Consider the following 26,302-nt stretch of genomic DNA (forward strand, 5'->3'; position numbering starts at 1 on the left):
ACAATAAATACATAAATGACTAAATGTAAAATAATCAAAATATACAAACAATGTGAACAGCTCCAATAATGGTGATACTCATTCATAATTCAGTCAAACACTATGATACATGAACCTTTTTGGACAAGCCGTCGCCCTCTCAGGATCTTAGCGTAGCGTTTGTTAATAGGATCATCTTTCAACCAGACGCCCTGGTTCAAGACCTCGTGTAAACAAGCATCTGCTTTACTGCCCTTTTAGTAAGAAGTGTAATGCCCAGCAGCACCAGCTCCTGTTACATAACTGACACTGGCGCTGACCTCCGCCCTGCTGCAGGGCCGCAAATGAAATGAGTTTTATACAAGAACTAAAGCACGTACAGGAGGATCCTTTAAATAATCAGCAATATTAAGGAATAATTCATATTTAATTATCATTTATTCTCACTTATGAGGACACAGACTACCTCAAATGAAACTTGAGTGAGTTTCCATATGGGAATTTAAAGGGGGGATACTGTGCTAATTTCAAGCTTCATATTTCACTCTGTGATACCTGTGGATACCTGTAGTAGCGTAGCATAATTTACAATAAAAAAAACTCCTCATTTTTCTCACACTGGTGCTCTGTGCAGGCACTCATACAACCTCTGCCTGAAATGACTCAGTCAGCTCTGCCCCTTTAAGAAACCCCGCCCCTACAAGCCCACTTTCTTCTGATTGGCCAGCTCTCTCTGAAGCCATCTGAGGCTGCACTTTGTGATGTCACAAAAACTGTGTGAAACCTGGCGTTCACAGCAGCCTGCAGACTGAGCTGAGAAGCCTGGGGATTACTCCAACATACCTTTACCTACAATCTAAAAGAATAGCAACACGCCATTGCCTCTTTAAGACACATGCCCTCTTCATGTTCCTGTATGGCTTTGTGATCACAGACGGGTAGAACACATGTTAAAGCTCTGGCTCAGCTCGCTCCGGCCTACAGAGCTTAATAACTCAATTAACCCCGGTCATCATTTCGCTAGTCACACGGGCTCAGGTATCAGCCACTGGCAGTGACTCCCAACACAGCCCCAGATCCAATTTGTGCTCTCTGCCCTGCAAAGATAAATACAGGAATGAATCTGTCTTCCCTTCGTGATCTGAGTATTGACAGAACAGTGAGTGGGTGTGACTGACTCTGAGCGGCCGGAATGTTTATCACATTAGCTTCATGCTACTCTCTCTATGTGGGGTAAATCATCAGAGAGAGAGGAGGAGAGGAAAGGGAGACGGCCATGGAGATGAGCTCGGAGGATGAGCGAGAGTTTGGAGAGTAAATGAAGAATGTGCCTCGCATATTGAGTTTGAATGTTTAGCAGGATCTATTTTTGCTTCATTTATTTTCTAGTGAATTAGAGAAGCAACGTGGCTGCATTGACACCACATCTTAGTTAGACCTGAAGGTTTTTCCTTTCTTATAAGAGGTTTTTGTGGAACAGAAGCCGTATTGTAGAGATAATTTCCCCTGCAGGATCAATGAAACAGATGCCGGATTCTAGTTCAGAGTTGCTTCTGATTTGCAGAGTCTGTTTTGGTCTAATTTGAAAATCTCAACACACCCTGCTCGCTGTGTCTCCGTAGGTGTACTACATCACCAAGGCCTCGGTGAAGCCGGCCAACAAACAGTACAACACACTGAAGAACGACTACGAGATGACCCTCAATGCCAACTCAACCATTGTGCCCTGTGATGACAGTGAGGGCGTCCCTGCAGTCCACTGTGACTTTGTGCCCATAGCAGACCTGGAGAGCAGAGACAACAACGACATCGTTGGTAAGAGTTTAAGTTCATTTTTACCTTTTTACTGATGAGATATAAACTTAACCGTGAGTCAGCAGGTAAAGCTGAAGTGCCAAGGACAGAAAAAGAGGAAGCAGGAGACAAAGATGCTCAGTATTTTTAACTCGGAGTCAGACTACACATCACAAGCTCCATTTTTTCAGTCGAGCCACGAAGAAACAATAACAGTCAACTGATCCAGATAGACGTGTGTCAAACAAGTCGGCGATCTGTGTTGAGGATATGATAATGATGTGACTCACTCCCTCTCAAAACACTGTTAACAACCACTGAAACAAGATGTTTGACATTCAGAGTATGGCAGAAACTGTGTAGCATATTTTATTTTGCTACAGACTCATTCAGATATTGAATTTTCTGGCTAGTTAAGACAGATTCTCCCACATTCTTGAGCGGATGCCAAGTACAAGTATGCTTATTTTGAACATCAGAAGCACACAGCAGCCCAGGGAGCGCTGTGTTAGTCCAGTCAGGTGAAGAAAAGATTCTGTGTTCAGAGAAGAACTGACAGTAATGTTTTGCACTACAGCTTGCTTAGTTTGACGTGTGTGTAAAGACAAGATGCGCCAGAATTCATTGGGACAAATGCGAGAACATTTTCCAAATTTTTATTCGTGGATTCACAAAACTCTTTTAACCTGTCAAACCACTTTTTGTGACGCTCTTGATTCAGCCTGATGAATTCCAGCCGTTTGTGTAGAGGTAGGCGTACGTGTTTGTTTATAAGCGTGATCTACACTCCTGAATTCACCACGTTTATGCCTGTTATGCACTTAACAGATTAAAGTCATACTTTGGAGTACAGCTGCGCAATAACACAAAATTTAATTGTTATCGCAATGTAAGCATTTGCATTAAACACATCGCTAAAGTCTCAGTGGTTAAGAAACATAATTATATGTAAACAAGCTGTGCTTTCTCACAAAGCATGTGAAATGTTGATCTATTGGATGGAGCCCTATAATAGGAATAATGGCCATTCTTTCACACCATTTTGATGCAATGAGATGAAAAAGATAAGGTGTGCTTTCACTGTCCCAACAGTCATACATACTATAAGCAGTCTGCAGCAAACAGGGAAACAACTTCCTTCTGTCTGCATACATGCACAAACACTATGCACACCATATTATATCTGATATTCTGTCTTTACTGCTGTACTGACATTATTATGATAAATATATTACTGTTATTGATACCACATATTGTATATTACATTATACTATTCTTCTGTATTATTGCAATTTTACTGCAACTATTCACTGTATTCTATATCAAACTACATTATACACATACACATACTGTCATATGCCATACTGTATTTAATTGCTACTTTTATATTACACCTTATACCATATCTTATACCTTGTAACATTCGGCATTATCTCATACTGCTAACATGTTGCTGTGTTACCCACACTTTAACTTGTCAATCAATGAAGTATTATCTTATCTTATGTCACATATTGCCAACACAGATGAAGCCCAAGCTCGCTATCAGCTCCCCTCAGATTATTTGGTGTCAGTTAGTTTAGAGGCGAAAAAAAAAAAAATTTTTTGGGAGTTATTTTGGATTCAGGATGAAAATGTTGCAAACACAGGTATTGTGTAAAACATACCGAACAGCAGATGGACAAGGAAACCAAGGAGGGAAAGAGTTCTAGCTGATATGCACTCTTTGATGTTTGTTTATCACAACTGATATCGTCATGGCAACATTAAACAATGTAATCATTGTAGATTTTTCTTGTATCGTGCAGGCCTTCTGTGGAGATTTGGAAAGTTAGCGTGTCAGTGGTGGTTTTAGAGGATCCCAAACTGTTATATAAAACTACATGAATTATTAAAGTGCAGCTGTCAAAGACATGTCATCAGAGCAGGGCTGTTCTATCGCTCAAGTTTAGAGTGAATCAGTTAAGATGAAGTTAAATGCTTCCTTAACTAAAATGACTGTCAGGGGAAATATTAGTCAACAGAATATTTTATCCTACAGTAGATGATGATGTTACAGAATTGGCTGCAAGATATGAATATACTCGACAGTGACCAGCATAAAGTCCCTATTATTGTGCCAAAATATCATTAAAATCAAGTACATTGAGGTTATCAGCTTCATCATCTCTATTGGCCCAAGCTATTACGTGTTATAGATACAGACGGGGGAAAAAAACGGAGCTCATGGACACGTGCCTGTCAGTCATGTAGCAGGTGTCCTGAGAGAACACGTTATGACAGGGTCAGAGAGAAGGTTAATTCAGGCACGGCGTAAAGAGGAGGAGATAAAAAGAGGATAATGTTCATTCTACTGTTTTATGAAGGTTAGTTGCGGTGCCTGCCCTCTATGTCTGACAGTGACGTCTTATCTCTGGACAGGTAAATTGGGATGGTCCAGGTGTAGATTGGGGTTGAAATTAGTGATTCTCTTGGCAGCCTGCTCAGTGTTGTCAGAGAGATGATGCTCAGCTTTGACAGTCATGTTTCTGTAGTGGAGCCGATTTAAATGAAGTTTATGAAAACTGCTTTTGGTCATTAGGCAAGTTTAAGCATGAAGACATTGCTTGTAAGTTTATTCCCCCGTGGATTTTTGGGTTAACTCTTTCGACTCACTTAGTTTAATTGTTTTTGTTACTTAGGTTACAAATGTATGGCTGGGTAACATTTCTAAGTTGTATTACTAGTGTGTTTCTTTGACACTGTAAGACACCTTTAGGGTGTTAGTTTTTTGGTACAGATTGAAATTAGATTGGACTAGGGATGTGCATTGGTTCACCGACACAACGGTTAATAACCGGTTAACCGACAAGATTAAAATGTGCTCTTCTGGATTGGGTTAAAGTCTGGGACTAGGGATGCTAATTTATAAGAGATAACGGACCCTCGTTAACAGTCATTAATCGTTAACAACAACAAGCTCTCCATCATGTGCGCTCATTCTGATGCACGTTGTATCTAATACTTGCAGAAACACACACTCTCACACACACACACACACACACACACACACACACAACTACGAGGTAAATGTATTATTATCCTCAGACATAACTACCTGTGGCTCCGACAATCGTGCCCACAGATATTAATACACTGTCCAGTGTCCATTACGCACGCACTGGAGAATACAGCCATGTGATCCATCAGTAACAATAAGTAAATAAACACTTACAGCCGACCTTTCTTTGATGATAAGCACACAGAACTTTAATAAACATGAGATCCTGTCCGGTCCTGACGACGCTGTGTCTGGAGTTTTAAATAATTGAGTTACGCGGCTGTGCTTTGTGCGTAAAAGTTTTGTTTCTGCCTTAACAACAGGCCATGGAAACTTTAAATATAAAGGCCAGACCTACACCAGTTTATATTATGTAGGAGACAGTTTGTCTACTGGTTTTGATGAAGAAGTAGCAACATGTCGACATGCTGTGGGGTTAGTCTGGTGCGCAGTCTTTTGACTGTGAGACCTGCTGTGGAGAATATCCGCTCAGACGGTACCGTGATGTCCCACGAGCAGAGATATGCAACAAAACCTTTGTTCATTTTTTGTAACTGTTAAACTGCTCGTTTCTTTTCTCCCTCAGGCTCGGCTCAGCTAACGACAACAAAAAGTGTGTTTCCCAAATATATATGTATCGTATAAAAAAAGACATTTTATTTAACTGTTTAAGTAGTATTAACCGGTTAAAATTCTTAACGGTCAGTTAACTGGTTAAAGTGCACATCCCTAGATTGGACATGTTACTCTTATAAGTAAGTAATAAGTAAGTAAGGGTTATAAGCAGCAGCATCGCTACACTGACATTTTAAAGAGCAGTTTTACACTCAGTCTTGCTGGGATGAAAAGCCTTGTGCACTGACCTGTGGGTTTAAAAGTTGAAGTCAGTGTGGTCGCTTGTACTTTTGTTCAGACATCCAGCTGTGACTTCGTTTTGTGCAGTAATGTAGTGTTTTACTGCAGCACAAGCAGGGCTACCATTGACTGTAACTGTTGGACATGCTATATTAGAGCAGAGATGGATGGTTGGTTGAAAGTGTAAACAACACACCGAGTGGAAAATTCATGCAGAGTTACATTCAGAGCAGTAATGTTGCACGATGACATTAGTAAAACGTATCAGCAACACACCACACAGTTTACCTGGCAGAGTGTGTTTGTGTTGCTCGCACAGGGCCACTGCTACATGTCCTGTGTGTCATCTGTTGTCTCTCCATTCACTCCCTCTCCGCTGCCTCTCTCCCCGCTCCTTTGTTAAATAGGGGATTATAACATGGTAATGAGAACTGTCAGCCTGTTCCTGTGGTGATAATGGAGTTCAGAGGTGGATGACATCGTCTCAATCATAATGGAATTAAGGAGGGCTGAGAGAGCACAGACAGAGAGCGAGAGAGGAGCGGCGGAGGAGGGGAGGAGGGGGGGAGCTTAGAAAAAGGTTAGCAGAGGTAGCACACAGGGGATGGAGTTCACAGAGTGACTGTTGGACTAAATCTATATTACAGCACTGTGCGGGCATTTTATTAAACACATGGTCTCTACTTTATCTCGACTCTACCCATGAAATGACGACAGAAAACATGTGATCACTGGTGAGCCATTTAAAGGTACTCTGTGGAGTCTGTAACCACTGGTTGCATTGGGATCAGGGTCCCACTGGATGCGTCTCGAGGGAGTGGGTGTGTTAACAACTATACTTACCTCTCACAACTGTGTGATTCCTCCGTGATGAAAAACAGCTTCTGAAAAAATTAAGAGACCTCTGCAGAAATGTGTTTTTCTCTGGTTCTACTATTTAAAGGTTTGTGTTTGTGTATAATGAACTTTTATTTTATTGAATACAACGTTTCTCACATTTTCCAAATGACTTTCTCATTCAGGTCTTTTGTTTGCTGAAAATGACGACTGGTGAAGAAAACAAAAAGATGCACAAAAGATGTTTTTCAGTCCTCGAGTAATGCAAAGAAAACAAGTTCATTTTTAAACTAAAGAATACAAATGTTAGGAAGAGTTCACAAATCAATATTTGGTGGAATAACCTGATTCTTAATTATAGCTTTCATGCATCTTAACATGCTCTCCACCAGTCTGTCACATTGCTGTTGTGACCATCTATCTCCCTCTTGATCAGCTGGCCATGACATGTAGAGAGAGAGACCCTGATTAAAGGAACAATTGGAGTGGTTAAATTATTTTTTCAGGAGCTGTAGAAACCCCTGTGCACACGTCCATGAACACACTAATGTTGCTGTAAACTAGACTGAACCTTGACGCATTGGGTCGGTGGCCGAAACTTGACTCATTGGATCGGTGGCTCAAAATGACCAAACAGGACGATTGTTTAGTGCGTACACACCTCCAGACGTATGTGGATAAATGCGTCCCAGACCACCTCCGTATGCGGCCGGAGTGATCGGATCTGAATGCGTCTTCAATTCATCCTGGGTGTGTTCACACTTGTACTTAAGGCTGTCCACTTGTGATCCGATTACGAAAACCACATGTTAATACCAGGTGTGTCAAGGGCCTATAAGGCGGTGATGGGAACAGGGTTACGAAAAGGTTCAGCTGCCTGTCTTACGCTAACTTAGCAATGTGTCAACTAGAAAACATAACTGTGAAAAATGCATTAAAATACTGAAAAACATTAACTGTATCACACACCAAAACACATCGTGTGAATCCCTGCAAAGTTTTTTTGTTTAAAAGGAAATTGGGATGCACGATATTGGATTTTTTGCCCATATCCGATATGCCGATATTTTACAACTCATTTAGCCGATTACCGATACCAATATTTTTTTCCCGCACACCTAATTGCAGAGATCATCAACTCTCTTCTGTATTGGAATTAGCGTACAGTATAATGGTGATACTCTTATCACATTTGTTACAACGGTCGGGGTGACGGGTCTTGAGATGGTTAATCAAGTTTGTAGTGTTGAAAGACTTTGCCTTGGCTCCTCCTCGCATCACCGAAGCTGAGCAGTCATTGCAAACAGCAGTTTTGCTATCTATTCCGGACACTTTGAAAAACTTCCACACCACGGACATTTTGGCTTCTAACTCTCTCATGCTGCAGGTAGACACACGTGACGTCATCACGCTGCGCCGCGCAGGTCTTCTTCGCGCCGGGGACATTGCGCAGAGGTCGGGCATTTAGTCAAGTATGCAGCAGCCCATTATTTTATCGGTTAATTATATCGGCGGATAGCGGCGTGTTGGCGATCATTTTTAAGCCAAAATCGGCCGATACCGATAACGTGCCGATAATATCGTGCATCCCTTAAAGGAAACTTTAGAGTGCATTTAAAGTAGCTTCATACAGATTTGATGCTGTTTTCTTGTTTCATTTACACAGGTTGTCAGTTTTATGAGCTTAAGATTTAATTAATTGAATAAAAGCTGTGCACATATTTTATCTAATCTTGTCATTGCAGTTTGACGAATTCTTTCTGTTGTTTTAAAATATTTTCTATTTAATCTTGTTTCCTTTTTCAGTTCAATCCTGTTAACGATGAGCTCTTTAAATCAAGTCAAATTAATTTACAGAGTTTATATTAGTCGAGGTAGGCCAGGCTCTTCACCTCGCAGCTCTTCATTTTCACAGTGACTGATTTTCAGGGCAGTAATCCTGAATGAAGTTTTCAGTTTTCCTTGAGCATGACAGGAAACATGAATGAGGAAGGACTGCGTTTGTTGTGATGTGGAGGGAGGGTCTTGTTGTTAGCCAGCCTGTTGCAACGTTTACGTCAGTCTGCTGTGACTGATCCCTATACTGTGTTGAATCTTCATACTGTTTGTGATATGACCGCTTCATACTTTGAAGAGGAAGACGTTTACACTAACATAGAGACATTTTTAAGGCTACTTACACATAATGCACCTCCTCTTTCTTACCTCACTGTAAGTATATTTGTCTACCTGTGTTGTGTTCATGAGCTGTCTATGGGGGAGATCTAAACGACTCTCTCTGCCCGCAGATGTGATCGGAGTGTGTAAGAGTGCGGAGGATGTCTCCCGTATCACCACCAAGAACAGCAGAGAAGTCTCCAAGAGGGCCCTCAACTTAATAGACACAACTGGCAAAGATGTGACAGCCACGTTGTGGGGAGAGGAGGTAATAACTATAATCTCTCTCTGTCTTTCTGCTCTCTCTGTATCCAGGGATGGATTTGGGTTTTAACATAAGAACATGCACAGCGGGCTGTAATTAACCGTGTGTTCATGAAGCCGTGCGTGTGTTGCTGTACAAAGCTGTTGGGTTGGGATTCCTGGGCTGTAAAATTTGGATCAGTCGAATCACTCCCGCGACCTTCAGGAGCGTTTTGGACCAGAGTCCCTGATTTGAGACCGCAGGCTAAGTAACTCTCGAATGTGCATGAAATGGCACTATTCTTCTCTAAGCTCATTCAATCTGCAAGAGCTAATCCCTCCTCTTTGCCAAAATCCAAAAATGACTTTCAAATTAACTTGTAGGTTGTCCAATTATAAAGGAAAACCATACCACATATAACTTTCTGGTCTCCCCGAGCAGCAGAACCAGACTGAACATGTAGGAGAGATTGAGACAGCTGCTTTTATATCTCCCGTTCTTCATCTCTCTCTCCTCTGTTACTGTCTTTAACGCAGTTTTTCTCCCTCCAGGCGGAGAAGTTTGACGGCTCGGGGCAGCCAGTGGTCGCAATCAAAGGAGCTCGCTTGTCTGATTTTGGGGGCAGATCTCTCTCTGCTTTGTTCAGTTCCAAAGTCATGGTCAACCCAGACATACCCGAGGCCTTTAGACTGAGGGCATGGTGAGTCACACTGTTGTGCATGCTCACACGCACACGCAGGTATGTAACAGAGTTAAGTGTACGCACAGACCATGGACTGTATAAAAAGAGGGACAACATGACATCTCCCTAAAAGTGAAGCCAAAACATTTCGAGCGCCCCCTGCTGACTGGCTGCAGTATAGGTCATAAAGCCCGCCTCCTTCATGTTAATAGATGGGACATGAGTCAAACTATAAAATCAAAATACACGCCAAATAAATGTTTCTCAAACATGGTTTCTGTCATTATAGTTAGTTCTTATCATGCTGATTTACATCCAAGTGTTAATTTTTCTGACACGTTTATTTCAATTAGTTATTTGATGCTGTCAAAAGGATGATTGACAGCTCAGTTGACAAATACGCCTCCTGCAGCCGATCTGTTCTGGATTAGTAGGACATAGGAGAGGAGGAACGGCGAGAGGAGACGTAACTAAAACAATCACTACAGTCATCGAAGTTTACATATCTGTGAACGTCTGCTTCAGACCAACACAAGAAGCTGTTAAACACGCCGACGTGCTCGATCTTTGCTGTTCTTTTGGTAAATTATGAGTAATAATCTTGAAGATTTTCATGTAAATAAATGTCTGTTAAGTATCTATCTATCGCCGAATGAGGTAACACAAAGGTGATTGAGCCTATGGCCCACTGATGAAAGCCGCTGCATTTGCAGTATTACACTGGTTGTCTGTGGCGACTTTCACGGAAAAAATCACAAGCGGCGTCCAGTTAGTGACGCGTTTTCCATCAGCCAGCAGTGGTTGGTCTGCCAGAGAGGGTAGACGGAGCTAAGCGGCTGCTTTTATGGTCTCTGCAAGTGTTGCGAGAAAACAGTAATCTACTATGGCTGAACAAACAAAGAAAAGATGGATGACTACAGATACAACTTTAAACATGAGTGAAAATCCAAAGAAAAAGACAATCAAATTTGACGCTCAGATGAAGGCAAACAGTCTAAAAAGGAAAGCGACCGTCAGCGAGGAAAATCAAGAGTTACAACTGCAAAAAAGGGAGCCAACTCTAGACATCTGGTTATCAGGGAAGTTTACCCCCGCAGTTGCCGTTTATCGCCATAATGTGGCGCAATAGAGAACGAAACTGAGATATTTGAGATTATTACTTTAAGTGCGTGTTTTGGTTAATGGACGTGGCAATGGCGGCTCCACCCACCAATCTTTACCGGCTCTAAATGACGTCACCAGCGCAAGATGGCAGCGGCCGTCACAGGGTCTATTTTGTGCAATGAGAGCAGAAGGAGACGCGCCGTACATCTATATATACAATCGCTGGCACAGACATCTGATCACTTCATTAGAAGCTCCGCACATATAGATCACATCCTCTCCCTGCTGTGTTGTTTATCTTCATAAAAAAGAACCTACAACAAAACACACGGCACAGTCGCACATGCACACACACTCAAATGACAAACCTTAGTGCTTATGATCACGTGTCAGGAGACTGGTTACATGTGCATCCTCGGTCCCAGCGGAACAGGGTGTAGACAGGACCGCATGGGGGGAGTAACAGAAAAGCAGAACAAGGATAAACCGGATTTCTTCCCTTTTCGAGCAGAGAAACACTGTGAGCTGCATCAAACTGGATTCTTATTAGCACTTCCTGAGGAGGGATTTTAAATTATGACTCATTCACTCATTAAGGCAGTTCCCAAGTCTGTTCACCGCTGAAATATAAATGCTTTTTTTCCTTGATTTGTGTGTGTGTGTTTACATATTAATGCTTCAGTGTGCATGTGATTGCCTTTGTGTTACACTGACAACTATTCTTAGGCAGGAAGTTGCATCAAACAGTGCGCTCACAGCTTCAAAGTGCGAACACAGTAAATAAAGGAGTGTGTTTTGGATACCTGTGGGCATTATTCTGTTCACTCTTTCAATCATAAATGTCTGCTTGGCTTACTTCTCCATGAGTTTGGGCCATTTTTGCGTGTGTGCGCGCTGCGTGAGTCGTGGCTGTAACTTGTGTGTATATCAGAGAGGGAGAGAGAGGAGGGGAGGGGCAGGCTCCATTGCTCCAGCTTTAATCTTGGTCTTATTAGTCTCTGGTCAATTCAGCATCTCATCCTGACATTCAAAGGGCTAAATAACTAAAAAACTGTGCCCCTCCTTCCTTTCATCCCACTTCCATTCTTCTCTAATCCCTTTAAGGCTTTTCCCCTCCTCATCTCTGCTGCTGTTTGGTCCTCTCTCCGGTTTACATGCTGACAGCGTGAGCAAACGACATTACATGTTGTTCAGGCAGCAGACACTCTGTTCTCCACTCCTTAACATTTAGGTCTGCGCTCCACAAAGACAAAGAGCGCCTCTCTGACTCTCGCTCCTGTGGCGACGCGCTGCTTTGTGGGATTGTTTTGACCGGGCTTGCTTGCATAATTGAAGGAAACCGATGAATTTGGATGATGCCTTGATTAGATTGCTCCGCTCGGCGTGAATACAGAGCAGGAGTCACACTGATGCATCAAGACTTTTAAAGAGAATATTAAAAAGGTAGATGAATTAATAGATGGAGACGGAAGACAAGAAGAGACGCGGACGAGTGTTGTTTTTCTTTTCTCCTCAGTGAAGAGAGCGAGTGTGTGGACAGAAATTTAAATGTGGTTATAAAAAGCTGGTTGACGTGTGACTGCATTTGTCCATGATAGACAGCCAGATGTCAGATGGAGTAGATAGCAGCATACAGATGCAGTGGATTTAAATCAGTTAAGGGATTAGGAGAGTAATTCAGTCATGACTGAAGATGGTTTCTTTAGATAACAGCAGACAGAGCAGTGTGTAGTACAGTGCAGCATCTTCTCTGCAATTATAAAGTCTCTTAAAGGGGATATATGCGATCAATTTTCTATTATTCTGATGGGTTTTTGAATCATGTTAGTAAAGTCTGAAATGCAAATTGTAAAATAATTTTTCGGAGCCTCTCCTTCCTCCTGAAATGAACAAGCTTTTTTTCCATTAAAAGGTCAGACGTTAGCAACGATTGGGTGACGTAGCCCCTCCTCCATGTGTGCCATCCTACGTGGGGGAGCGGCCGCACCGCACTGTCACTGCAAAGCTGTAGAAAACATGGCTGCTCTAAGATCGGTTATTCAGCCTTATATGTACCAGACAGAATCGCCAGGAGGTATCAGAATGGTAAGCTAAAATCCTGACAACGACTTGACTACAAGCTAGTGCGAGAAGGCAGCCTGAGGTGAATGACGGTGAATGACGATTGGTCGATTTCAGCGAAAGCAAGGTTCTACGTAGAAACCTGCAGCTGTTCTGAACCGCCCATTTCAGAGGCGACCTTTTTAAACATGTAACTCTGGAAAAACATGAAATTATGCAGCTTTCACTTTCTCACTGTGAACAATAAACACCCAAAAAAGTGAAACCCATGCAGAATATGAGAATATCCATTTAAAAGATATGGTCCCCTTTAATACACACTTTTGTGCATGTAAACACACACATGCCTGTTCTTCCACGTTAGAGATACATACACTCCTGCAAATGTTCACAGCTGACTTGTATTAATGTTGTATCTCATGTACTTGAATCATTAGTCAGGGACCATTAGTCACGTTCTCAGGCACGCTCTGTTTGTGTTTTTCATTTAGCTCAACAAACCCTCCCTTCTGTTTCTTTCTCTCCGTCTCTCTACTCTTTGAATAATGCATGTTATTTTTCACATGTACGTGTGTTTGCGCATTTATTTATTTATACATATGTGCCTTGCGTTTTTATACCCACACTATAGGTTTGACCAGAAAGGCTACGCGCTCGACAGCCAATCCCTGACAGAGACGAGGTCAGCGAGCAGTGGACCAAAGACAAACTGGAAATCACTGAGCAATGTTAAAGATGAACAGATGGGACACAGAGAGAAGGTACAGTACATACTGTTTGTACATACATAAACATGCAGCAGGGCAATCACTTACAAAAGAAGCACTGACACTTACAAGACACAATGAAATAACAATTAAAAGGAATTTTCCTTATGAAATCAAACTTGCCCCGCTGGCTGGACACCATCAGATGTAAGCGAGAAAATATGTTTGTTTTTATTATTGACACTCTGCCTAACAGAGTTGGTGATGTCTGATACTGTGTTCATAGATAAATGGCCTCACAGTGAAATTTGGCTGCAACTAATGATCTCTTGTCATTATTGAGAGGTTTACACGAAAAGACGTCGCGCAAGATGTTAAACCCCAAAATCTTCAGATGTAACAAACCAACCATTTGAAGTTGTTGCTTGACAGTATTTCCACATTTATTTTATGTGATTACACGGCTGTGTTAAATTCTTGATTCTGATTGGTTAATTACGGTATTCCCAGGTCTGCTATTTCTCCATAGCAGACCGTTGCTATGACGAACTGACCGTCGCTAGGGATGCGGCTCTAATCACGCAATCCGAAGGATAAATTGTAATCGTGTAACGTCGTCATGTAACTTTGACGTCAGTTTGTTTACAGAGCGAAAAAGAAAGAGACGAAAACAGCTGAGAGAAAATAATAAAGATTAAAAGACACAAAGATCAGAGAGATCTTCAAAACTGAAGACGGCACATGAAGTAAACTTTAAACGGAACACGTCTGCGCTGTTTAAAGATGGTGAATGGAAAGAAAATGTCACCAGACTCTGACAGTGACGAGACTGAAAACCCCAATCAGGTGCTCCACTGCTTCCTGGGGTAATATGTCATATTTTTAATACACTATGAAGGGTCTTTAAAGGGAATAATGATGTAAATTGCAGGTTTGATAAACATAAACTTCAGTAAAGCGTCTTATTCAACGGGACATGTTGCATTTATTTCTGTTTCCTTTACTTTTCTTGCAGATTGACGCCGTGTAGTCCACAATAAAGGGCCTGAATGTCAGAACCATTATGAGAGCCACAAGCAACTGTGACACTGTTAATCTTACTTAAAATGTTTTGATGCAGCTCTATTACTTTCTTAAATTAAATTCTGTATTGTTGACTTGCTGGGATTTGAACACAGAGCAGGGGCTGTACAGTAGAGCAGGTGGAAATGGAGCCCCGGGGCGTTTTACTGCAAAAAGTAAACCTTGTTATTTGTTTGGTTTGATCCCTGAGCTGCTTCTTGACAAACACTTTGGCTGGAAGCAGATTGAAATGTCAGTCAGAAAATCCTTCTCTCTCATGGACAGCTGGCTCCTGTTTGAAGAAGAATAGTAGAGAGCAGAGCCGAGTGTGGTAGCAGGAAATCCTTCAACGCTGTAAGACAAGCACGGTAAAAACCAGGTTTTGGTGTCTGTCCCTGAGAATCACAGACTTAGAGCTTTACTGTTTTAGACCAAAATTTTGCAGCCACACTGGAACCAAACATATTGACTGACTTTAATGTCAAGGGTGTGACTCCCTCTTTTCTTGATTTCTTTCAATTACCTGCTTTTCCTAATGTTGTCACCCTGGCTTATAGGGCTTAAATTCCTTTTTTTATTTGGATTTCTATAACGTGAAATTATTGATATATGCAATTCATTGCGATCAATTAATTACAAAGCACCCAAGGGGGTCGCTGCTGGTCCGCCGGTGATGAGGAGCGGGTGTGTGTATGTGGAGGCTTGTTACCAGTCAGTGTGTCATGCCCGGTTGTTTCAGCTTGCTTTATAAGTTTGATGAACATCGCTTCAGTATAATGGACCTTGAAATCTGCCTTGATGAACTTGTTTGAATGCCGACAAAGAAAAATCGAAAGATGAATAGTGCACGGACATTGATTTATTTTCATCACAGAACACGCGTCCGAAACCAGTTCACCCGTCCACACCTCCGTGGCTTATTTAGATATTACGGTTTGTTTGAAACTACAATGATTAAAGATATAATTTAAATAAATGTCTGTTAAGTCGCTATTGATCTCCGAATGAGGTAACACAATGATGATTGAGCCTATGGCCCGCTGATCAAAGCCTTTGCATTTGCATGAAGTATTATTACAGACTGGGTGTCTGTGGCGACTTCCGTGGAAAGAAAATCCCAAGCTGCGCCCGGTGAGTGACGTGTTTTCCATCAGCCAGCAGTGGTTGGTCTGCCAGAGAGGGTAGGTGGAGCTAAGCGGCTGCTTTTAAGGTCTCTACAAGTGTTGCGAGTAAACAGTAATCTACTATGGCTGAACAAACAAAGAAAAGATCGATGACTACAGATACAACTTCAAACATAAGTGAAAATCCAAAGAAAAAGAAACAAATTCGACGCTCAGATGAAGCAAACAGTCTAAAAAGGAAAGCGACCGTCGGCGAGGAAAATCAAGAGTTACAACCGGAGCCAACCGTGGACGTCACACATGCAGCACTGTCTGGATATCTGGGAAGTGTGCTCCCGCAATTACCCTTTATCGCCATAGGTGCCGCCATAGAGAACAAAGCTGAACTCTTGGAGACGATATCTTTAATGTTTGGTTATTATTTCAATAAGCTAATTCACATTTTGGAGGTGTTTTTAAAAAGGGAAAAAGTATTTGAATAGTGATTTTTGCCGTCGATTACCATGGCAACGATTGAAGCTTTGAAGCATTCAGGTGGGCCCTAATGGCCTCTGTACCTCTTCATACTTTATAACTCAGAATTCAACTGTCAACAGGCATTTAGGAAGGTACCAATTGACATCAGGATAGCTGAAGAAAAAAGCCCTTCTGACAAAATGAGTCATCATAACACAAAGTCACTGTAAATGTTAATTATTGTCTTTAGTCGTATAGAGACACGGAGACCAGAGAAGGTTTTCTGTGAACAGACGTGGATTTATAACATTTTAAACTCCCTGACTGTGGATTTGTGTTCATCTCGACGCTTAAATTCAAATGAGACAGTCTCCTATTCATTGTAAATAGAGCAGCTCTAGTGTGTACCTCGCTTTGACTTCACGGATTAGAGTCGAGCTTCTCTTATTAGAGCTGTTTCTGGATGATAGTGAGGCTCTCATATTAGCAGCTCTGCTTTAAACTGACGTAGAGCTCTTTTTTTATTTATAGACGTGATATCACTGAGGTGCTTTGCATGTAAGTGGCATGGGCCTCTCATAAACTTTCTATTTAATTAATTAGGTACATCTGCAGCTAGTCTCCCTCTTGTTTAATTAGAAGCCGCTCACAGGAAGCTTCGTGGTCCGTTTTGATTCTAATAAAAAGTTGTAATTACGTGTTGGAGGTGGAGGAAGCCTACAGGGCAGAGCGTTTGGGGAAAGAGCTGTGACGTTTTGAAGAGGCAGACACCTTTTGACACAGAGAAGCCCGTTGAAGGATGGATGGGGACGGAGGTGGCAGGGAGAAGGAGGAGTTAAAGGAGTGAAGAGTGTGGTGACCAGACGGAGGGGAAAGTGACAAAGCAAATTGAGAAGAGGATAAAGATAGCTGGCAAATGTGGGGGAAGGAGTTGAAAGGTGAGGATGTGTAAATAATTCAGGCTCTGATTTTTTTTTATTCCCTTTGTCTCCTCTTTCCTCTCACTGCCCGTGAACCCCCAACCGCTTCTGTAATTGAACGGCACGAGGAGGTCGTCTATCACGCACTCTGCAGCTTTGCTTCTAATAATGGAATCCAACTCATTAGCTTACGGTTTGTAGAGACCTAATTTGACATTCTACCTGTTTGCCTTCTTGTATGTGCGTGACTGTGACTCTGTTTGTGTGTGTGAAGGTGTACAAGCCATTTCTAATTAATGCAGCAGTGTGTGTGTGTGTGTCTGTGTGTGTTTTGGGACAAGCATTAGGTTGGCATGTGCCGCCACGTCAATTATGTGAAGTAGATTTTCACTTGGTTGCCCTTCCACATACAAATTTTAATTGCGTTTAGGTGCCAGAGGTGACACGGGGATTTGGTGTGATAAAATAAAACCTATTTTCAGAATATCAGGAGGTGTGTGTGTGTGTGTGAATCTGTAGGTAAGTCTGGGCACGTATTTGTGTCTGTTAGCGTGTTTGTGTATCTGTTTTTGTGTGCAGCATTAGTCATGCTGCTCCTCCAGGTCCTCCTCAGTGTGCTTAAGGTTAAGACTTTGCCCCGAGGCTTCTATGTACACACTGGAAACAGACGGGAAGAGAGGAGAAAAGGCCACAGAAGGAGAAGGGGAGAGATGATGGCAAACGCACGGGGATTTATTAAGAGTGGTCTGGTTGTGATTGAATCGCTATGGTCCAAATCCAGCTGACCTCTGTCTTCACATTCTCCATAGCGTCTGCCAACATCATGAGCCCTCGACAATCCCCTCCAAAGAAAGCGTCTTCCTGCCACATGCACCCTCCTTACCACCTTCCCCACCCGTCGCCTTCCCACCTCTCCAGCCCCGCAGCTCTCCAATCTACCCAAGTTTGCGAAATGTGATGAGGCAGGCAAGCGGGCGGAAACATGGGAGTGGAGCGCTGAGGGGGTAGAGGGCCGTAGCTAACGGGAGAAAGTCTCCTAATTAAAAAAAGCTCCTTAGTAAGTGTTTCGAAAGGGGGGGGGGGGGTTCTTGCTGTGTGGCATGGCCGCTGTGTGGATGGATGGGTGGACAGATTATTAGGCCGTGAGTCAGTGTTAGCTAGCGGGAAGGAAGTGTCACAGAGCTCTAAGTCTGACTGACAGTATCTGCGGAGGTCACGGGGACAAAGGACGGCATCATCCATCTCACAAGGGATGCAGAGAACACAACGGCCTTTCCACATCCGCTGCCCTCACTGAACTCCGAACACGAACTGTGGGCTGTAAAACCGAGGAACAGCATCGCTCAGTGGTTGTGTGCTTGTGAATTTTGGCCCGCTTCCTGGAGAGACTCTTTGATAGACTCATTTAGGCCAACATTAGTAATGAGTCTGGCCCAGCTCTCGCTTGTAGTTGTTGTTTTAGAATACATTTTAAAGCATTTCATTTTAAATTCTGGCTGTAATTCCAACATCTTGTTTAAGGCCTGTTCTCCTGGTAGCAGAAATACCCTCTGGTGACGCTCGGGAAAGAAGAGGGATTTTTTTTCTGGGGTTTCTTCTTCTGCATGTTTACCGTGTTTCTTCTTCTGTGCCTGCACATGTGTGTCTGTTTATCAGCATGGGTGTTTGCGTGCATCAGGCGTGTACACGTGCGCTCCTCTTCCCAATGAGACCCAGTTCATCTGCTGTGTGCTTTCTTTATGTTTATATTTATGGAAATGGAACGCCGTGCTTCTTCGCAGGATGAGCGGATAGCCCTTTTTCCCCATGAATTAGCATTTCTTTCCTTTTTAGCTGTTGATTTTAGCGAGATTCTGACGCTTAAGGTGCTAATATCTGTTTAAATTATGGCAACATCGCTGCATTTTAATTTGATTCTGTTCGACTCATTTAAATTCAGAACTGGAAAGAGGCTCATTGTATCTGTATTGCAAATGTGTAAGTTTGGGTCTTTGCATATAACCTTGCATGCTAGTCAAGTGTGTGTCTGTGTGCGGCGGCGGCTGCTGTGTGTGTGTGTGTGTGTACATGAGCACAATTTATGTATTAGAGAGGGGGAGAGAGATTCGTCTCATCTCACATCTATTATGCATAGAATTCTCAAACTCCCTCTGCTCTCTTTTTAAACTGTTCCAAGATTGTTTGGAAGTCAAATAGAGATGTGTAAACAGCATGCATCTACCAGCTGGACTGACTTGTTGGCAACAGTCATTCTGATGATGCCAGGCTTGATGTGGTCTATTTTTATGTTATTTTATGTTTCTCTTTTCACCCTGAGCAGCTTATTCGTTTTCTTTTAACTGTTCAAACATGTCCTGCCTGCTCTGGAAGGAGCACTTTTGCCCCCTCTCGTCTTATAATTTTTTTTACTGCAGTTTGATGGGCTTTAGTTTCATGGCATTTGCTGCGAAGTGAGGATTAAGAAATACCAATATTGACAATACAAGAAAAATGCCAAATCACACTAAAGCATTTGGATGAGAAAAGAGCATCTGCCTGAGATTATTCACCCGAAAGATTCGATGTTTGTTTCTTATGTTTGGGTTTTTACTGCATCCCAGAACTGTTAAGTGGGATTGATATCAAAGCAGTATCAAAAACCATTCCTGGACTGATGGTAGCATCATCTGGATCACAGTATCCAACACCTGAAGCTACATCATGGTCGTGAATATATGAACGACGCCTGTGCAGTTGTTACATACATGTAAGACCTTGTTTCTAAGCCTGGGCTCTCACTAAATTCTACATACGGCCAGAACATGATGACCACTGACAGGTGAAGTGAAAACCATTGATTATTTTGTTACAATGGCACCTGGCAGTCGGTGGGATATGTGAGGCAGTGAGTGAACCCTTTGTCCTCGAAGTTGATGTGTTGCATGTAGGAAAAATAGGCCAGCAACTGGGTCAGATGCAAGTGCGTCGCTTACCTGGGAAAGACATGACACCAGGATGCACTATGGGAAGAAGGCGAGCCGGTGGAGGCAGTGTGATGTTCTGCTAGGAAACCTTGGTTCCTGCCACTCATATGGATGTTACTTTGACACGTACCACCTATCTAAACATTGATGCAGACCCAAGTACAACCCATCATGGAAACGGTATTCCCTAATGGCAGTGGCCTCTTTCAGTAGGATGATGCGCCTGTCACACTGCAAACATGGTTCAGGAATAGTTTGAGGAACACGACGAGTTCAAGGTGTTGACTTGGCCTCCAATCGAGCATCTGTAGGATGTGCTGGACAAACAAGTCCGATCGATGGAGGCCCCACCTCGCAACTTACAGGACTTAAAGGATCTGCTGCTAACATCTTGGTACCAGATACCTCAGCACACCTTCAGAGGTCTAGTGGAGTCCATGCCTCGATGGGTCAGGGCTGTCTTGGCAGCAAAAGGGGGACCTACACAATGTTAGGCAGGTGGTCATAATGTTATGGTTGATTGGTTTACATCAACTGATTTCTGTGTATGCCCTTGTATTGCATAGTTACTGGATATAACTAGGTTGTAATGTTCGACAGTTGTATTAGTCTGTTTGTATTGTTTGTGTTTTTGTTTCAACAGTGTTTGTGCTGCTCTGTTTTCTAGGTCATTGAAAAAGAGATTTTACTGCCAACACACTCTGAGATTCATCAGACCAGACAAAGTGTTTTTTTAATCGTCAACACAAAAGTTTTTAGCCCACTGGAAACCTGTTTTTGTTGACGGTGGGCCTGAGAGCTGCCCTTTTGAGCGAACAAAAATAGCTTGACACATCGTTTGTTGTGAAATTTGTCATCGTACCCGGCCACTGACATGTGATTTTGACTCTTTAATTTGGACTAGAGATTACTCATTGTGTTCTTACGGCCTGGGCCACCTGGTGTCTTGTTCATCTACCAAGTAGCAGCCTCCTACATAACAAGCGCTTTGAAGTTTTTTTGTTCTTGTCAGCTCATTGTACAACTTTTAAGATTGCTACAGCCACTTCATCTGTAAAACAAGTTTATATCCTGTTAATGTGACGATACACAGACAAAGGCGAGGATTCACTCCTCCTCCTGCTTTCTTTGTTAAGCAGGTCAAAATGAGACACAGATGGGACTTCATCCAGGATCTACTGATCTTTATTACTTTTTAACAGGACAGTAAGTTGAGGTTTTAGAGTTCCACAATGAAAAGTGTCGGGTTGATTTACTTTAAACCTTAAAGGGCCAGTTCGCCGATTTTCAACCTCAGTTCCTGTCATACTTTTATAGGGAGCTAATGCCATTATGGTAGAAAAAAATGCAATTTCTCTCTGTGCCTTTGGAGGACTCTATCCGCTTCTCCAGTGGACCCTGGAAAATCTCCACCAGACTACGTAAAACACGTCATCTGGCGGAGGCCAGCAAAATTATACTGCCCCATTCTAGGACGCCCGCCTCCGGAGTCATGTCTCGTTCAACATCGTCAGGTTTGAAATGTAGAAGAGTTTTTAGACGATCCACCGGTATATTCCCGTCATATTTCGGATTCTGTCCCGCTCTGAGCCGTTGCCTGCAGTGAAACAGTAGTATTTAACTCCAGCGTCTCTCGCTGGGCCGTTCCTTTCAGAGGGAGGGGCGCAATGCACGCTGGGTGTTGTAGGAATGTAGGAATGGGAGAAACCACAAGCTGTTCGTGCAACTTTCTCCACAGCTATGGCGCCAATTTCAAATATTATTGCTTCTATTGATTACAGAGAACACCAGCTTTGACAGTGGCTTTTTCCAGGGGCGAACTGCTCCTTTAAAAAGTCTGTGTCTAAGATAAGACGGCAAAGATTTACAGCGTCTAAGTCGGCTGGTATAGCAACATTAAGGGGGCCGTTTTATGTGCAGTAATGTGGGCTCAAACTCATCATGCAAATCATTTTCCTCACATCTGAAAACGTCTCCGTAACACAGTTTTACTCAAGACTCAAAAAACAGAATCAGACGGGGCCTACTCTGAAATTTTAATGAAACAAGGCCGTCACAAGAGCCGCTACAGCTATCTTCATGTATTTAACATCTGCTAGTACTACCAGCATGCACCAACATATTTGGTCTACACAGAGGAGAAGGCTGCCAGTTAAACAGGGGAGCGAGATGAGCCATCACACCGGTGGCCTGACTCTTCCTCTATCATCATTTCCTTCCTCCTGCGGCTGTTGTCTTGTACTCTATCAATACACCACGTTTTCAGTGACTTGAATCATGCTTCTGAGGGCCAAATGGTAATGAGCTGGTGAATCATACTGCTCCATTGTCTTCCCTTCCAGCTCCGGTGGGGGTGGTTTCACTGTTTCAGCTCCAGTTTCCAAAGTGGTACATTTAATCCACTGCTCTGGAATTACATTCGGTCAGGATTTGATTATTCTTGATACAGGCAGTTTTCACTTAGTGCATATAAACAAATATTTTTATAACTAGATGATGATGTTGAGGGTTTATTTGATTTGAGGACTTTCCCAGCATTTAACTTGATTTGCAGGTTAAACTCCTCCTCAGCACAATATTGTATAAAAGGACAGCACCTTCAGATAAACTGCAGCCTCTTAGACGCTCAAGTTGCAGCGATTAGATGTGATTTGGTAGTTTGTATTGATTTTTTTTTCCCGCTCTATTCCTATAATTAGATTTCCTCCTCTCACATTTTTCTCTCTCTTCTCAGGCGGACTACTTCAGCTGCGTGGCGACGGTGCTGTACATCCGTAAGGAGAATTGTCTGTACCGGGCCTGTCCGTCTCAAGACTGCAACAAGAAGGTCACAGACCAACAGAACGGATTTTACCGCTGCGAGAAGTGTCACAGAGAGTTCCCCAACTTCAAATACAGACTCCTGCTTTCTGTAAGCGAACACTTCATTAATGCCTGTTTGTCACATCGGCACTGTCGCCGACTTTGAGGAATATTGCCACCTCTGTGATCGCATATACACATGAATAATCTCTTGCCCCTTCTTCCCGCCTGTCTGTCCGACTCTCAGGCCAACTTAGCAGACTTCGGGGATAACCAGTGGGTGACATGCTTCCAGGAGACAGCTGAGGTCCTGTTAGGTCACAGCGCAGAAACGCTGGGACAGCTGAGAGACACAGTGAGAGACACACAAACACAATTTACAACCACACAGCGCTCTCCTTAAACCGGCCTGTTCACATCTGACAAGAAAATTGCCTTTAAAGCTCTGCCAGGAGGGCTAGCTGTAACAGACTACTTCCTGTCCAATGGCCCTGACTTTGTGTTTACCTGCCATTGTGTGTGTGTGTGTGTGTGTGTGTGTGTGTGTGTGTGTTCCTAAGGACGAGGCAGCGTTTGATGAAGTCTTTCAGAGAGCCACCTTCACAACTCACATCTTTAAAAACCGAGTCAAGCTGGAGACGTACAACGTAAGTAACTATAAACAGGGAAGCACAATGAAATTCAATACAATGCCGTGCAATTTAGTTTCCCAGGTATAAAGGAGCAGAACATAATGACATGCGAGGGCGCTCATCATTGTCCTGGAAGCTGTGAACATATTTTTCAGTGCGCTCCGCCTCGTTGGAATACTCGACCCGTGATTGGCTCGCGCACGTCCGTGATAAACAGCCGTCTTATCTCCGCTCTGAACAAAAACACCAGCAGGCATTTTATTTCTCCTGAACTCTAATAATGCTTCTGGAAAATGGGCTTTAAAATAAGCAGGGTTGCAAACAAGTGGCGTTGTTGTAGAAACAGTCAATGGTCTCATTTAGGGTCAATTTCACAATCCAACCCACGAAGCAGGAAGCAGCTACAGCACATCAACGTCACAGTGGCTGTTTGTCAGAGCAGCGACGTTCACATAATGTAGACCTGCTTTCAGTCATGTTTGGGAGGGGTTGCATTGAATATTTGTCAACCCCACAGTATTTTGTTCTTGTCAGATTCAAGTAACACCTCCTTTGTCAAGCTGGTGACAAATGAAGTATGATGGTTACAACATGATGAGATGGCAGAGCCTGCGGTGTTTACAGATTTAGTATTTTGATTGGCACAAACGTTGCTCTGATTAGCTGCAACCTTTAAGACGAGTTGGTTGCAGGCAGCGGCGGAGGGACGCTTTCCAGATAGTGAGTTGCATAAAGGTGCACAAGAAGCTCGCTTGCTGCAAGCTTCAGAGTGACAACTATAAAGGAAAAAACAAACGTTCAGTTTTATGTCAAGCGGCCCTGTTGTTAAAGCGTGACACGTTGTTGATTTGTTAATGGGGCTGCTTGCCATCAATGAATATGTAACAACAACCAATCGTGTAAAGCCACAAAACAAGACTTGCAAAGTGCAAAACAATCACAACACAATGTCAGTCACACACCACGAATCCAAAATCATTTCAATTAGTATCACAGTGACAAGGGAGTTGTTATGTAGCCAGTGTGCATCGGATAACAGAAAACAAATACAGCTGTGGATTCATTGCTCTTAATTAGGCGCTAATTAGCATTTCACTATTGTCTGTCTAAGCCTAATTAGCTTAATTATTCACAGGCTAATTTGCTACTTGGGGCACATAGCGAGAGTCTGAGTGGAATGATTGAGATGTAGGATGAGCTGTGATCGGTCCGCTTCCTGACCTCACAGAAACCTACGAGGAACGCCGAGCAGAATCCGTTCTTCAGAGGCGGGAAAGTTTTGTGAGTCTGTGTCAAAAGTTTTACATTAAGAATCGAATGCATCGTTTCTGTAGCCGCAGTCTTATTATCATACAGTGGAATCTGTAAGTGAAATGAGCTTTACTGTCTAATTAAAGTAAACGTAAGCATACCACTGCTAATTACCAGCACCAGCACGAGCAGATGCTGGAATTTTCATCACAGTCCTCGATATAAAAATGTGTGCAGAACAACAACACACGTATGATTTTGCTTATATAACATCTAATACCAGTTTGTCCTCTTTATTCGCATTACAGGAAGAGTCATGGGGTCAGATTCAATACAAGTGGTTCATCACTTTGGGAGCATGAATATCCACAGCTGAATTCATGACAATCTGGACATAAAGTGCGAGACAGACTGACTGACAGCCATCAAAGCCCAGCAGAAATATGGCAACAATTTTAATATGGAATAGAAAACATGTCAGCAATGTTATATACGTCTGTTTTATATTATTTACCGTGTGATTAAGAATATTTCTCACGTTCCAAACATAAAGCTTACTGATCACTTTGTTGCCCGAGTGCAAGATGGAAATGTTCTTTAGCTTTACGAAAACCTCCAACAATTCACATCAACACAACAACCCATTAATGAATTGGGTAACAATGCACATTAAAGGGGTAGTTGTTGTTTTTTTTAATCAGTTTCAAGTGTTATACTGTGTTACGAGAATGACTGGGAGCTTAGCTCCTGGCGTGTCTAGTGCAAGTGCATTCTCTAACACAAAGTGCATATGTGACATAATAGGCTAGCTGGCAGTGGGTGGTGTGGGGCTCACCTCCGGTCAGCAACAGCCCAGGCGGCGTCAGTAGACGTGTCTTGTTCAAGTTTTTTAGTGTTGGTGGTTGGTCCAAAAGAAAAACAAGCTGGAGATAAATCAAGGCTCACAAACAAAAGGCGCTCCGGTGCCGGGTCTCAATCCTCCTCGTGGTTCGGCAGCAAACTACTCACTGGACACTGTTAGCCAGCAAAACTGAAGACCCCTGCGGAACTTGAATAATTAATAAGCCCCGCCCACTACCAGCCAGCCAAAAGAAAGAGGAAACTAACAGTGTGTCTACTAAAGAGCATACAGCTCAACCTAACAACTGTATTTTTTTTTTTTTGTCACTGCTTCACCTTGACATCAGACAGCCCTTTTCCTCGGCACTATAGAGCCTTTTTACACTGATGTTCCGCCACAGCGCCGTGACGAAGCTTCGCCGTCATGCAGCCATTTCGCCTCTTGTTACTACCTCGATGCCGGCTCAGAGGCGGAACGACTTCGCCCCACCAATCCACCGAGATGTAACAGAGGCGTAATAACCCCACCTTGAACTGGCAGTGTAAAAGGGGCTACAGTCTTCTCCGCTAAACGGCCCTGTATACCTAAGCACGTAGGCATTGTAGGTTTTGGATCAGCTCTTCTGGTCAGCGTTTCCTTTTGAACATCCTTTTGATGAGTACGTTTCTGCAACTTTTTAGTTAATTTATTGATTGAATGTCACTTTTTTGTCGCATTGAAAGGAGATGCTAAGGTTAGTTTAGCCCTAAAGGAACAATGTAAAATGAATCATTTAATTACTCCACAACAGG

General features: G+C 42.8%; 1 protein-coding gene across 2 annotated transcripts in view; it reads left to right on the top strand.

Annotated features, from left to right (window-relative positions):
* The window catches only part of LOC138594447 (replication protein A 70 kDa DNA-binding subunit-like), a 50,154-nt gene that overhangs the window by 17,708 nt on the left and 6,144 nt on the right, over nt 1-26,302 (top strand). For both annotated transcript variants that reach the window (XM_069665537.1, XM_069665546.1), the window contains 7 exons: nt 1,602-1,794; nt 8,794-8,930; nt 9,458-9,606; nt 13,385-13,514; nt 22,720-22,896; nt 23,035-23,142; nt 23,348-23,434. In XM_069665537.1, the coding sequence (XP_069521638.1) occupies nt 1,602-1,794; nt 8,794-8,930; nt 9,458-9,606; nt 13,385-13,514; nt 22,720-22,896; nt 23,035-23,142; nt 23,348-23,434 (981 nt within the window). The remainder of the gene's footprint in view (nt 1-1,601; nt 1,795-8,793; nt 8,931-9,457; nt 9,607-13,384; nt 13,515-22,719; nt 22,897-23,034; nt 23,143-23,347; nt 23,435-26,302) is intronic.

The sequence above is a fragment of the Semicossyphus pulcher genome, unplaced genomic scaffold, assembly GCF_022749685.1.
Source record: "Semicossyphus pulcher isolate SPU_LCO1_2020_fin unplaced genomic scaffold, fSemPul1.0.p SCAF_10, whole genome shotgun sequence".
Lineage (NCBI taxonomy): Eukaryota > Metazoa > Chordata > Actinopteri > Labriformes > Labridae > Semicossyphus > Semicossyphus pulcher.